The 15,617-nt window shown below is 46.1% G+C and overlaps 1 protein-coding gene across 3 annotated transcripts in view; it reads left to right on the forward strand.

Moving 5' to 3' along the window:
* VMP1 (vacuole membrane protein 1) overlaps positions 1-15,617 on the forward strand; it is a 109,599-nt gene that overhangs the window by 67,654 nt on the left and 26,328 nt on the right. For all 3 annotated transcript variants that reach the window (XM_035140115.2, XM_035140116.2, XM_035140117.2), the window contains exon 9: positions 13,430-13,546. In XM_035140115.2, the coding sequence (XP_034996006.1) occupies positions 13,430-13,546 (117 nt within the window). The remainder of the gene's footprint in view (positions 1-13,429; positions 13,547-15,617) is intronic.

Here is a 15,617-nt window from a genome sequence, read left to right on the forward strand (position 1 = left end):
TATTAATTTACTAGGTGCTGAAGTCCAGCTTGAGTCCAGGATAACTTAAGGATTGCTTATATCCCTGCCCAGTCACTGGGATCTTCAGGGAAGTCACTGTCAGAGGTCCCTTGTGGCTCAGAAAGCACATATTTGTTGTTGTTGTTACTCAGACACACATTTCTGTTTATTTATTTATATTAAATGTGCCCAGCTGAGATCGGACCTTAAGTAGTTTTCTCAGAACTTCTGCGGTGTCCTGTAGGTAACTTGGTTTGGGAAATGGAGTCTATATAGCCTAATGTGTTAAAAACAATACCTCATACGTTCACAAAGCAAACAATACAATTAAATTAGCATTAAAATGATACCACCCATACTTAGTATTCTGTCGAAAGAACCAGTTATTTGTCCGTTAATTGCTCTATTCCCAAGATGGTCTTTAGAGTGGTTTACAGCTTTCTTGGTTATGGATGTATACGGTATCATGTTAACCAAATCAGTTGCAAAGTTTGTGTTCTGGGCTATAAAAGAGACATAAGCAGCTTTAACAGAATTGTTAAAAGTGTACTGGTTTTGATTTTGTCCTAACCTTGTTTAAATTCTTAACAATTAAGCCTGTACTGTTGGTGAACTGCCTTGTATTTCTGAGTTTCTTTCCCCATCATTGTTTGGAATTACATATTTCTTTATTTTTATTTTTAATTTGGGCTGCCTGTGGATTGTCAATAAGCAAGGACTTAATCTCAGTCCTGGTCCAGAAATCATTGCCAAAGGGCACAGTCTTGCAGGTCCGGATTGCAATGGCTAGCTGTGTGTATAACTTCTACCCAACCAGAAGGGTTTTTTTGTGTGACAGCCTTATATTACACAAATGCATGAAACGACCAGTGGTGAGGAACTTGTGTCTCTCTTGATCAGTGTTGGCGAACCTATGACACGCGTGTCAGATGTGACACACAGAGCCCTCACTGCTGGCACGCGCCCCATCGGCCCATTCACGCTGTTGTTGTTGTTGTTGTTGTCGTCCCCCCCTATTTGTTCTCCCACTCCTCCTACAGCTTGTCTCTGCTAGAGCTTGTCTCCACTGTTAAAACCCGGATCCCTTTTTGTTGTTGCTGCTGGTAGCCAGAGATTGGATTTTTAACCCTTTCTGTGCTGTTTTTTCTGGCGCTTTGGCAGACTATGATTGGGTGTAACAGCATTCTTTTTTTAACCCGTTCTGTGCCGGGTTTTTTGTCGCTTTGGCAGACTATGTCGGTGCTGTGTGTTAGTTCCAGCGAAGGTATTATTCATCATTTATTTCAGTTCTCTTTCCCCCCCAAAACGCAGCAGCTTTGGGGCACCCCCCAAAAAAAGCAAAGCAACTTTTGCATCCCCCCAAAAAACCTCCAAAACTTTGGTCAGCAGCTCCCCCCAAAAAGCTCAACAACTCTGCGCACTTTGTGATAAATAAGGGGTTTTTGGTTTGGTTTGGTTAAATAATTAGTTTTTGGTTTATTAAATACAGTTATATATTACAATTATACATTTTTGTTATTTAAACTATAAATATCGCGAAATTATGGTTTTTTTCTCGAAGTGACACACCACCCGAGTTATGCTGGCGAATTTTGACACACCAAGCTCAAAAGGTTGCCCATCACTGCTCTAGATATTACTAAACTAAAACTCACAGCATCCCTGCCCATGGGCCGTTTTTGCTGGGTGTGGGGGGAGTTGCAGTTCGGTAACCCTCTAAAGGGCCAAAGCCCCCCCCCAAAAAAACCCTGATTTAAATAAACTTGTCCCAAGACATTGAGGACTTTGTATATCATTAGTAGCACCTTTAATCAGTACACACCAAGCATAAATTCTTGATTCCCTTATAAAACAGCAGTACGAGGAAGTCGATTCATTTGTAAATTAACCTTAGACTTTTTATAACATTGGGTTGTGATAAAATAATCTCTGTTCAGGGTTATGGTAGAAATAGTTGGAGGGCAAAAAAAATAGAAACCTCTCGTTCTTGTTTTGGTCTTTCAGCTGGCTAAACCCGTTTTATTTTGATTTTACTTATTTTATGTTTCTGTGTTTTCTGTTTCATTTTAAAATCTCTTTGTTTTATTTTTTGGGAACCGTGCCATTCAGATTCCCAGGATGACACCGACTTAACAGCATTTTGGAGCAGATTTAAAAGCATACACATTAAAGCCTACAGAAATGTACTTTAGAAAGCTTTTCGGCCTGATCCATGTCTAGCAGCCCATTTGAGACACTCAGTTCAACCCAAGCCTTCATTGCATTAGAGATGCTGGATCTGACTCACCAGCTTTCAGTCACCCTCACATGAGGCATCTTTGAATAAGCTGACTTGAGCTGAAGTAAGCTCAATATAACTGGAAATCATGGGGTGGGAAGGAGAGAAAGAGATTTAAACTGCCATCGTCTGCCTCCATTTTTATTTTTATTTTTCTGTGTGCTTGTTAAATGATCTGCTAACTCATTGCCTGCTTTGGTAAAAAAAAAAATTCCCCCTTTATTATGACATTATGTTGCCCCTGTTGGCTTTTAAAAGTTTAATGTGTCATAAGATGTTTTATAGGAAGCGATTAATAGATGGAACAAAATAAATAAATGTAGTAATTAAGAAGCAGCCATTTTCTCCCTCTCTTTTGTAAGATGCCTTTTGTGCAGCTCAATTCTATTGTTTTGATTTTTTATGAAGTGAGTCAGACTTTGCTTCCCATTTTCAAAATATTATTTCTAATTATTGTTATTGCTGCATTAGTTTCTATCCCCTTCTTCCTCTGAGGGCCTCAGCGGTAGCCTTCTCTCTCTCCTGGTCATCTAACGACAACCCTGTGAGGTAGGTTAGTCTGAAAGATGGCGGTGGGCATAAGTTCACCCAGAGAGACAAGAGTAGGGATCTATTTAATTGTGCATTTGAAATAAACATACATTCTGCATCTGTTTTGAAGCAAATGCAGCGTAAAACACTGGTTCTAGCAAAATTTAGTTCATTTCCATTGAGACGACTTATACGGGGTTTTCTGGCCTGGATCCCATTAAAACTCTGGGCATACCTCAGTTTCATCAAGCAAGCTCACTAGAAGTGCCCTCAGACCAGAAAATATCAAAAAACGTTACGATTTAGGGCAAAACTATATTAACATTTTTAAAATGCATGCTTTCTCATACTCTTGTCCTCATTGTAAGCAATCACACTGTTGTGACGTGGGGTTTGTGATTTCAGCTCTCTTGACATAACATGCTGGAGACAGTTCTCTAGTAACAGCTCTTTATTAAAGTGAACAAGACTGAAGACTGAGGAGAGGAAAGCTACATTTATAGGGACAGGGGACTAGCTAGGAAGGGATACATTTTGGAGGGAACAATATCAAGCAATCACAGTGCTGCCTTTTGGAGGAAACCAATAAGACAGAGGATCCAAATACAGCAGCTTAAATGAACCAATAGTAGCTGTACCCTCTGGAACCAAAAGGCAGTTACTTTATCCTAATGCAAATACAGACAATAATAATACAGATATAAAATCCTTTGACTCAATACACAACACCCCTCCCCCCCTAGTGAGCACAGCAGACGTAATCCCTCAGGTACTGTGGGGTCCTATAACTTCTACCTGATCTCCTGACAACAGGTGTTGCAGGTTCTGGATTGGGTGTTACCTGTGGTGGAGGGGCTGCTATAGGGGTTTCATCAGGAACAGATGGAGTCCCAGACATCTCAGGGTCCCCGACCTGTACCTCGTCATCCTGAGGACTAGCAGACCCTGGTTCATTTGCTGAAGCCCCTGGTGACTGTACCTCTGGACCATTTTCACTCTGGTCTTGCAGCTGTGCGTCATTAGCCAGGGATGAATTATCTGACTCCTCCCTGCTGAGCGCCCGGCGCCTCAGCTGATCTATATGTCTCTTCCAAACTTGCCCATTTTCCAAGGTCACATACCGTGTTTCTCATATTATAAGACACGTCTTATATTTATTTTTTCCTCAAAAAAACACACTATGGCTTATTTTCAAGGGGTGTCTTATTTTTTTCCTCCTCCTCCTGCCGCGGCCGGAATTGCTGCTGCGCCTATCACTATGTCTTATTTTCGGGGTATGGCTTATATTCCTTGAATGCTTAAAAATCCTGCTATGGCTTATTTTATGGGTATGTCTTAAAATATGAGAAACAGGGTAATAGGACACAGGTCCACTAGCCCGGGTGATCACACCGGCCACCCACCGCGGACCTCGTGAATAGTTCCTCACCCAGACCAGATCTTCAGGGGCGAGATACCTTGTTGTGTCAGTCTCAGCCTGGGGGGTTGCTCTTGAATTACGGTTTGGCATTTTATCTGGGTGGACATAATCCAGCACCGTTACCAGTCTTCTACCTAAGAGCAGCTCGGCTGGCGACTTGCCCGTCGCAGTACACGGCGTCGCATGCTGCAAAAATAACATTCGCGCAATGCGAGCCGACCAGTTACCCTCCATTAAGCGCGCAATGGATTCTTTGGCTGTTCTTACCATGCGCTCAGCCTGCCCATTGGAGGATGGGTGAAAGGGCGCGGATGTGACCCCTCTTATAAAATTATCAGCCAAGAATGCCCTGAATTCTTGGGATACAAAAGCTGCCCCATTATCTGATACAATGGTCTCAGGTAACCCGTGGGTAGCAAACAGCTGCCTCAACACCTTGATTACGGCAGCTGATGCCATGCTAGGGACCATCGCCACTTCTAACCATTTGGAATATGCATCAACGATAACCAAAAAGACCTTCCCTTGGAATGGCCCAGCAAAATCTATGTGCAGCCGGCTCCAGGGAGTCCTGGACTGCTCCCACCAGTGGACTGGTGCTCTGGCCACTTCTGGCCGCACCTCTTGGCATGCCTTGCATGTTCGTACCCATTGTTCTATGTTCTGGTCCATTCCAGGCCACCACACATAACATCGGGCTAGCGACTTCATCCTGACCATTCCCGGGTGTCCCATGTGAAGCGTCTCAAGAACCCTGTTTCTCAGTGGTGCTGGGATTATCACCCTATCTCCCCATAGGAGACAACCCTTATGCATGGACAATTCGTGCTGCCTTGTCGCATAAGGCCTGAATTTTTCTTCATGCGGACCACCTGGCCACCCCCTCCCCACCCAAGTGAGCACACGGGAGAGAACAGCATCTTTCCTAGTTTTCTCAGCTATATCCGTAGCTGTTACAGGAGCCCCCGGAAGTGTTTCTAGCATCATAATGTGCTCCGCCGGAGCAGGATCCTCATTGCTCCCGCCAGGAAGGGGCAATCGACTCAGCGCATCAGCATGGCACAACTGTTTCCCCGGCACATGGGTCAAGGTGTACTGGAACCCATTCAGGAATATTGACCAACGCAACATTCTGGGGGAGAGAATTTGCGGCGTTTGTTTGTTTGGGTTGAACAACCCTAACAGTGGTTTGTGGTCCGTTTCAATGGAGAAATGGCGACCATACAAATAATCATAGAACCTTTTGATTCCGGACACAATAGCCAGTGCCTCTTTATCAATTTGAGCATAGTTGCGCTCTGTGGGCGACAACGTACGGGAATAGAAAGAGATGGGCTTTTCCGACCCATCCGGTTCCCTATGACTCAGCACAGCCCCCAGACCGTATTGAGAGGCATCACATGCCAGGACCAGCGGCTTTGACTCATCATAATGAGCAAGGACGCTCCTGCTACTCAGCATTCCTCGCAAGGAGTCAAAAGCCTTCTGCTGCTCCCGCCCCCATCGCCACACATTCTTTTTCTGCAATAGTCTATGTAATGGTTCAGCTACCGAAGCTTTCTGGGGTAAGAACGAATGATAAAAGTTAATAAGTCCCAGGAATGACTGCAACTCCGTCTTGTTCTGTGGTCGTGGTGCCTCGATGATGGCCTTAATCTTAGCATCTGTGGGGTGGATGCCTGATGCATCAATTTTAAACCCCAAGAAATCCACAGTTGGCACCCCAAAACTGCATTTTTCTTTTTTCAGTTGCAACCCCACCTCCTTGAACTTGAGCAACACTGCACGGACACGCGCAACCAGTTCCTGTGGGTCTTTTCCAGCAATTAAAACATCATCAAAAAATGGCAAGACCCCCGGCAGACCTCTTAACAGGCGTTCCATGAGCCCTTGAAAAATCCCTGGGGCCACACAAACTCCGAACTGTAATCTGTTAACTCTGAACGCCCCTTTATGTGTGACAATAGTCTGTGCTTCCGCTGATTGTGGGGTTACTGGCAGCTGTTGGTAAGCTTGTGCCAGGTCAATTTTGGCGAACACCTTGCCCCCAGCCAGTTTAGCCAACAGATGTGATACGACTGGAATGGGGTATGAGTTTCCCCTGAGTGCCTTATTGATAGTACATTTGTAATCTGCACATATCCTGACTTCCCCATTTGCTTTAAGGGGTGTGACGATTGGAGTCTCCCACTTAGCAGAGTCCACGGGTGAGAGAACTCCCTGCTTGACCAATTTATCCAGCTCTGCCTCGATCTTGGGTTGCAGTGCAAATGGCACTCGCCTTGGTTTGAGTCGGATTGGAGCCACCCCGGGGTCCAACTCGAAGTCAACTGGGGGCCCTTTATAACAACCCAGTTTTCCATTAAAGAGACCAGCAAATTCCTTGCATAATACCTCACTCATCTCAGGGCAGGTTTGGATTGAATTAAGCCCTGAGATACTCAGTCCCAGGGCAGGGAACCAGTCAGTGCCCAGGAGACTGGGGCGACTGCCCTTCGCAATCACCAGTTTGAGTACAGCCTGTTTGTCCCGGAACTGTACTCTCACGGCACACATTCCCATAACATGGATGCGGCCTGCTGAGTACGACTGCAAGGTTGCCGGAAAGGGCTCCAGAGGGGGCAACTTACCCCTGGGGAAGAATGTCTTCGCGGTCTGGTCCGACACGATGGTGAATGCGGATCCGGAGTCCACCTCCATGTCGCACTGCTGACCCTCAATCTTCACCTTGACGTGTGCCTTGCCTTGCGCTGGAAACTGCACGGCCCTCCCGTTGATCTCCGTTACGTAGTGGCAGTCCTTTAGAAAACGAGTTGCTGTGGGCGGTCTGCGATGCTCCAGTCTAGGTGCTCCTGTCGCTCCCGACGCCGCCGATCTACAGACCCTGGCGATGTGACCCGTCTTTCCGCACGTCCGGCAGATAGCATCCCTGAAACGACAACTCTTCCTTTCATGGTTTCCGCCACAACCTGGGCAACTGCCTCGGCGATCTCTGTGCACTGTGCAGGCCTGACGCACCGACTCGACCCCACGGACTGGGCTCTGGCTCGGAGTAGCCTCTAGCTCGTCCATGGCATGCGCAACTTCTATCTGTGGCTTAGTGGCCTTGCGACTGGCATCAAGCTCCTCTCTTTCATAATTCTCCGTGGCGGTGGCCTCTTTCAAGGCTGAAGCAAGGGTAACCTCTTCTTTAGCCACGATGCGTCTTCTGGCTTTCTTGCTGCTCAGACCACCAATAAACCGATCCAGGAGAGTCTCTTCCAGATTTTGGAAGCCGCAGTGCTGAGCGAGCTTCCGGAGTTCAGCCAGAAATGTGGATACAGACTCCCCAGCATGCTGCTGCCTCTTATGGAACTCCATCCGCCGGGCCATCTTGGTCTCAGTAGGCGCCAAGTGGCTTGTTAGGCAGGCAAGAATATCTTTGAGAGATGTCTCACTCAGCTTCGCTGGAGCAAGTAATGCCTTGGCCAGCTTGAAGGTCTCGGGCCCACAGTAGCTCAGGAATGTGGCCCTTCTTTTGCTGGCATCGGTGATCCCTTGAGCCACTGCAAAGAACTCGAAGCGTTCGACGTAGTCTTCCCAGGTGTGGGGCTCTGATGGCTGGAAGGGCTCCAATACCCTTGGACTCTCCATTGTCCTAGCGGGCAGGGTCGTCTTCTCAGCTGGCCAGTGAGTCTTGTTCTCAGCTGCAATCCGGACTCTGAGGCAGGGTTGTGTTTAACCGCTCCTCAGCATTCCGGATCCCACCTTCGTCGCCAGTTGTTGTGACGTGGGGTTTGTGATTTCAGCTCTCTTGACATAACATGCTGGAGACAGTTCTCTAGTAACAGCTCTTTATTAAAGTGAACAAGACTGAAGACTGAGGAGAGGAAAGCTACATTTATAGGGACAGGGGACTAGCTAGGAAGGGATACATTTTGGAGGGAACAATATCAAGCAATCACAGTGCTGCCTTTTGGAGGAAACCAATAAGACAGAGGATCCAAATACAGCAGCTTAAATGAACCAATAGTAGCTGTACCCTCTGGAACCAAAAGGCAGTTACTTTATCCTAATGCAAATACAGACAATAATAATACAGATATAAAATCCTTTGACTCAATACACAACACACACATTAATAAACTTGAACTGAACAAGGAACAAAATTCAAACAGATGTACATAGGTGAGGGGGAAACTGTGCCGTCCCCCATCACACATAGGCCCAGACCACATCCACATTGTACAGTTAAAGCATGCTTATTTCACTTTTAAAATCATGGCTCCCCAATGCCAGAGGAATCCTGGGAACTGCCGTTTGTTAAGGGTCTCCTGGTGCCTCTTAGCCCTTTTAACAAACTACAGTTCCCAGCATGCTTTGGGTGGAATCCATGACACTAAAAGTGGGGAAAGAGTGCTTTAAATGTACTGCCTGCTCAGAGCTTTAACCAGCTCATCCGAAATTTGGCAGTCAGGTAAAGTTGAGCCCAGGTTAGCTCTAGACTGCCTCTCACCCCACGCCAGCTATAGAGTGAAGTTTTCTGTTCATTGACGACTGACCTGCAGGGCGGGACCGAGGTTTACCTGGAAAAGGATGCACAACCATTCCATTTCTGGTGAATGTGATGGGGTTTCCCCCCCCCCTCGTCCTTGTAGGTTGTGCAATGTTGGTGCACGTTTTAATTTGGAAAAATGTCATTTGCCTTTTGAATCCGCCTTCCTCCTTACCCTGTACATTACGACATCCCGGGCTTAATCTCCAGAACATTTTGTCCTCCTTTTTCTTACCGAGACAAGTAAACACATCTCCTCTGGGTTCTGCTCGTAGTAGCAGTGAATCAGTCACTAGATTCTTTCCTGCCAGTGGCCCCAGCGCCATTGCGTTAATCGCACAGATAAATAGAAGGAAATCGGATATTTAAAGGGTTCTGAAAGGGACGATGTCTTTCCAAGGTCTCAAGAGTTTTAATTGGTTTACTCTGCAACACTCTTCTATAGTTGATCTTAACTCTGCCTTTGGTAACAAGTTTATATGACCAACCCACAAACACACCCACTGTCCTGAAGACCGCAGGAGGGTTGGAAACAGAACTCCAGCAAAACGACTGCAGAAACATTTGTTCTTATAACTCTATATGGGGATAGCCAACATGGTTTCCCCGCCCCCCCCCATCGTTTTGGACTACAAATCCCATCATTCCCAGCCAATGATCAGGGATAATGGGAGTTGTAGTCCAAATCATCTGTGGGGTGCCACGCTGGCTAACCTTGGCCTAGACTGCCTGACTGGGGATTGTATTGGCTGTTTTCATTTTATTCTCATTTTAACACATACAGCACCTTTATTGATTTTGAAATACAAGTATAACATAACCCAAGTGAAAAGTTGCAACCCACCCACCCTGTTTCTCTGTCCAGTTTGCAAGACAAAAGTAGAAATATACATTTGCCAACTTTGAAAAAAAACTGCATTATTGTTATTATTATTATTGAAAGTATATCTGTTGTGATCTCACTGGGAGTGCAGTAATTGCAGAAACGAAGGATAAATTAACCAGACTCGATTTCTCATATTTGCTCATAACCCTCTCTCCTTTTTAAAAAGGGAGTGGGAGGGAGGAAGCCCCGTTTAGCCAGAGTAGGCACTGTCAGGACTCTGGATGAATTTATCTTCTTCAAGGAGAGCTGTGTTAATCTGGGCCAAATCCAGGCTGTTGCATTTCTCTTGCATACCTTGTCTAGACTGGGGATAAAGAGTCACATTTTAGATGTGCTGTATAATGCGTCTGAACACTCAGCGCATCAGCGTGGCAGGTCGGATATTTTTACGATCCTTTTAAGCAAAGGTTGACCATTTAGCTGGGGCAACAACAGCAATAATACTTAGAATGATCATTTTAGATGGCTCAGAGCTGTCACAGGTACATTCTCTCTCAGTAGGCCTTACGCTACAACAACCTAGTAAGGTAGTCCATTGCTGGGGTGGGGTGGGGACATTTGGGCCTCCAGGTACACTTGCTGGGCTATTTTTATTCATTAAACTTATTGAACTAAGCTCCTGTACTTCTTGATTGTAGTAAGTAAAACTTCTAAGTGGTTGCCAAATATTAAAGCTACCAATAAAAGCCAGCTAGTTGGGGGTTTTTTTAATAATTGAAATTAACAGTAAAAAAAAAAGATTAAAACACAGCAGCAGCCCAAAATTGCCTAAATAAGCAGTTGCCTAAATAAGTACTGCCTGGTGTCAATAAGCAGGGAGTTCCAAAGTGCAGATGCTGCCACATCCATAAGATTGATTTCTTACAACTGTGGAGCAGGTATTCTGTGGAACCTGTAACAGTGCCAGTGGTTGGACTACAGCTCCCATCATCCCTTGCCCTTGGCCATGCTGATTGGGGCTGATGAGAGTTGGGAGTCCCGCAACATCTGGAGAGCCACAGGTTCGTCAGCCCTCCCACTCCAGCAACACCAATTGGACAAGGCCCTGTTCTGTGTTTAGACTATGTGTGACTATGGACTATTATGGGCTGCCTCAGCAATCGTCCCAAAGCTGTGGAATGTCCGCCCTTCCCCAATACACAGTACCCCTCCACAGGGACGATTGCAAAGAGACAAGATCGGAGCAATAGATCTGCCAGAGACTAGCAGGAAGCCTGCGATGTAGATTTTGGTACGTTGGGTTTCTTTACTCACTTACTCCGCAGAATCAGTGAGCCGTGGCCAGGAACCATGCATGGTGGGGGTTTTGTGCACCCGAGGGGTTTGTGGGGTTTTCCTGAAGGAACGTTTCCACCCCCATCATTCACTGAGGTCCAGCGCTAAGGGCCTTCTGGCAGTTCCCTCCCTGCGAGAAGTGAGGCTATAGGGAACCAGGCAGAGGGCCTTCTCGGTAGTGGCGCCCACCCTGTGGAACACCCTCCCATCAGATGTCAAGGAAATAAACAACTACTGTATCTGACTTTTAGAAGACATCTGGAGGCAGCCCTGTTTAGGGAAGTTTTTAATGTCTGGTGTTTTGTTGTGCTTTTAATTCTGTTGGGAGCCGCCTGGAGTGGCTGGGGAAACCGAGTCAGATGGTCAGGGTATAAATAATATCTCCTCCTCCTCCTTCCTTATCAGATAGCAGCCCTCCCTCACCCCCAGACCAACACTGCAAGCTGCTTTTTGAATTGGGAGGAAGTTTTCAAAAGCAGCGCTTGACAGGGAATGAGAGTCTGCTTTCTGTGAAAGGGAGTGGATCGGGGTCCAAGATGCACGCAAACTCTGGGAGGTGGCTAGGAGCTGTTTGGGTCTTGGTATCTCAGTCCAGCACTGGGAAGGGCTTTACTTCAGTGGCCGAGCATATCTACCTTGCATGCATAAGGTTCCTGGTATCTCCAGGTAGGACTGGGAATATTGCCTGCCTGAAGCGTGGCTGCTAGTCAGTGTAGACAGTGCCAAGCTAAATGGACCAATAGGTCTAACTCCATATCAGCCTGCATCCCTGACACCCCAAAATAGAAATTAACAAAAAATCTCAAGAGGGCGGTGTGCACCCAAATGTTACAATCGTTTACAGTTGCATGATAGGCTTCCTAACCTACCACACAGGGTTGTTGTGGGGATAAAGTGGAGAAACAGAAACCTTGAGCTCTGTGGAGGAGAGATGGCGTGTACATGCAATAATAATATACCCCACAAGCGTCCCGAGGAAAAATGAAACATCCTGTTTTCTGGCGCCAAGAGCACAGCGGCCATTTTGGGCGCCATAATTTCCCCCCAAATCTCACCCCAAAAAAGCACTTTTGGGGGGCACGATCTCACGCAGCACCCCAAAAAGCGTGTGCACGTATGGTCCCCAAAAGAACATGTCTTTGGGGCTCCGTGATCTCATGCAGGTCACGTGACTCATGTAGGTGCAGGGCGAAAAGACGCACATCCCGGTTTTGGTGGAACAAACCTTTTTTTGGCTTCATCTTTCTCTCAGCAGCACACACCCAGCAATAAATACCAAGGTTGATTTTATTTTGTCCCCCCCCCCTTCTGTCTTTTGTTTCAGATGCAATTCATGCAGGATCAGTCTCAGAGACTGACTCACCGGGCCAAATACACTTGTTTGGGGGTGGGGGTGGGGGAGCCTTCTTTTTAATGTATGGCTTTAAAATGGCTGGCTGTGGTTTTGTGCATTTCTTACGAAAGACGTCTGCGAGCTGTTTCTAATCTGGGGCTAGCAAGAGAGAATCGGGGCAGGGTCTGTTGTTTGTCTGGGACATTGTCTAGCTGAGGTCTCCCCAGTTTTTGGAAATTTATGTGCTGTAACACTAACATTCTTGGGCACAAGCCTTTTTTAAATTAGGAGAAAATGAGAGCTCACATACTTTGTGTTGTTTTTCCAAAGGATTAAGGACTTCATAAGGAGACGTGAGGCTCATCTACTGCAGTAGTCTTCAAGCTTTCCAGACCCTGGACCCACCATTAACCCAAACATGCATTTGAAGGCTTGTAGGGTGGTAGTGCTGTGTTTGAGACCCACCTTGGTCTCCTAGAGGGTCCTAACCAACCACTGGAAGATGAAGGATCCAGTTCAGCCTTCCTCACATGGTATCTTCCAGATATTGTTGGACTGTAGCTCTCCTCATCCTCAGCCATTGGTCAAGCTGGCTGGGGGTTGATGGGATTTGGAGTCCAAAACATCTGGAGGGCCCCAGGTAACAGAAGGCTGATCTATAACCCAACACCCCTCTTTTCCACAGTGGCTATCCACATGCCACTGGGAACATAGGAGCCTGCTGGATCAGGCCACTGGCCTGTCTAGCCCAGAGTCTTGTTCTTCTCATGGTGGACTCTCAGAAGCCCACAGCATCACAGCAAGAGCCCTCTTCCATTATCCCCCACACACACCTTCAGCAACTAAACTTCCTAATACTGTTTGCTGTATTTTGTTGTCTTCCTTTGTTGCTTGGTTTTTAATTGATCTTCGGCTGTTTTCTAGTTTGAATAGTTTAAGTTGCTTTGAGGCACTTTTTGTAGAACAGGATGAATAAATGCCAAAGTTAATGATGATGAAAGATGTCTAGACTGCCCCAAAACATGGAGGTTCTGTTTACGGCTGCGAACTGTTGCTAGGCCTGTGATTCTCCATGGACTTGTCCAGTTTCCCAGTGGCTGTTTGGCATTAATCAAGTTATGGGGAAATCTCCCATGTTATCTTATTCCTTTTTCTCTCTCTTAACCTTACAGATTCCAAACCCCCTTTTCGACCTGGCCGGGATAACATGTGGACATTTCCTCGTTCCCTTTTGGACCTTCTTTGGCGCCACCCTGATTGGAAAAGCAATAATCAAGATGCACATTCAGGTAATGGCGCTGGGCTCTTTTGCAGAAACACTGTGCTTCCATCTGGGCCTTTCCACGCACTTCCACTCTCAATCGAAATTGCTGTTTCCAGGCAGTCTCTGACACTGGCTGTGTTATTGTTGAGCACTGATTGGAATGTGCCAGTCACTATCAGACCTACCGTTATTCTCTTCCCACCCACCACCCACCCCGCCTCCTGGGGCAGCCTAACGGCTAAAAGCACAAAATGTGTGAACCTGCTTTGAATTTTGCCTCCGCCATGAAACCATGAAGTGGCTCAACCTTCTTCTCAGCACCCCACTTCCCCATCTGCAATAAAGGAAACAATAATATTAGTCATAGTCAGTTTATTTATATGCCACATTTTCCACAAATACCTTGTGCCCGAATGGTTTGCAGAAAACGAACAATTGAAAGTCCAATAATTAGCATGGCACCCATAGCTTTTAATAAAAATTATAATGTCTTGTAGGGAGACAATCCTCTCTTTACTACGTGCAGTATGTATAAATATTGATTGTAATAGGAGTAAAACCTGAGTCCCCTAATTTGTAGTACTAGTTGGCCAAAGTTTGGGATATAGCCTATTGGGTTAAACTGACGTAATATAATCCAGGTCAGAGAGGCTAGGCAAAATGATAACCTTTGAAAAATAACCTCTTGAAAATCATGTTCTGGTGTAACAAGTTACAAGAAAATTTGAATGCCTATGCTCTGCAGGCATGTCAAACCTGCGGCCCTCCAGATGTTTTGGCCTACAACTCCCATGATCCCTAGCTAGCAGGACCAGTGGTTGGGGAAGATGGGAATTGTAGTCCAAAACATCTGGAGGGCCGCAGGTTTGACATGCCTTCTCTATTGAGATTAATTTAAGTCCTTTAATTATGTACTCCATGAATATTACCTCCTGTTTTTTCGCTTAATTAAAAGAAACATGATTTGATAACATTTAGCTATCATATGCATGTTGCATCCTGTTAAAGAAAAAGGTGGCATTGGGGGGGGGGAAGGTTATAATACCTCTACAATGATAGTTCATTCTTTCGTAACATCAAATGTGTGAAAATGACAGAGGTGGCCAACATCTTGGCTTCCAGATGTTAGGCTACATGTGCCATCAGTCCAGGCCCACACTGCCCAGACAATCGGGGAGAATGAGTTCACTCTTAGTCAGTAGGATAACGAAACATCTATAGGCTTCCCTGAGGATAAATAGTTGGGGGGGGGGACCTTGCTCTGGTGAGATAAGTTTTAGAGGACGTGCTGTTCCATAGTTGTTGTTTCAGAATGTCATTTATAATGATCTACACCCACATGTGGTTTTGGGGTGATGGTGTGAGTGGATTTCCCAGACTATTCAACGTTGGGTAAATCCTGCATCTGTCAAAAAAAGTGTGTGTGCTCCCCCTCCTTACTCCCGGCTTTCAGCCAGAGTGGAACTATTATCTTGTGTCTGTTTATCCACACACATTGTGGTACACAGCCCTAAACTTTTCTCGCGTGTGTGTTTATTTTTTTTTTTCTGATGTAGCTGAGGATTTTAGGAAATGTAGCTGTCACAGAAGATTTACGGTGCAGTCCCCTGCCCTCCATGCCAAACAGGAAGCTTCTGGGCTCAGCCCAGCAGCTCGTTTTACTGTTGCGTTTAATTGGCCTTTAAATCCGCACCGCAAAATCGAGTCCCGGGTACTAATGGCAAGCTGATTCTCAGAGTGTGGGTCCTTTATGGGGCCAAATTGGATCCCACCCCCAGGCGCATGACACAGGTGGCTCAGGGATGCCGAAAGGATTGCAGAGCCAGCGGCCTTTGCGGTTTTGATGGGCTCCCATCAGCCCTATCTAGCGAGGACGATGGACAGGAGTAACAAAATAATGTGGAGAGGGCCACATTTAATGGATGCTCTGCACTTGAACGGGCTTTGAACTTAAACTTGTGACTTGTGAGATCCTCTTAAGTTCTTGACTTTTAGCCTCACCCCTCTCCTTATGGGGCGTGCACTGCCCCCAAGTATGTGTGCATGCAAGTATGTGCATGCAAGTATGTGTGCATGTAGTAGACAGAGCCACTCAC

This window comes from Zootoca vivipara, chromosome 15 (genome assembly GCF_963506605.1).
Source record: "Zootoca vivipara chromosome 15, rZooViv1.1, whole genome shotgun sequence".
NCBI classification, from domain to species: domain Eukaryota; kingdom Metazoa; phylum Chordata; class Lepidosauria; order Squamata; family Lacertidae; genus Zootoca; species Zootoca vivipara.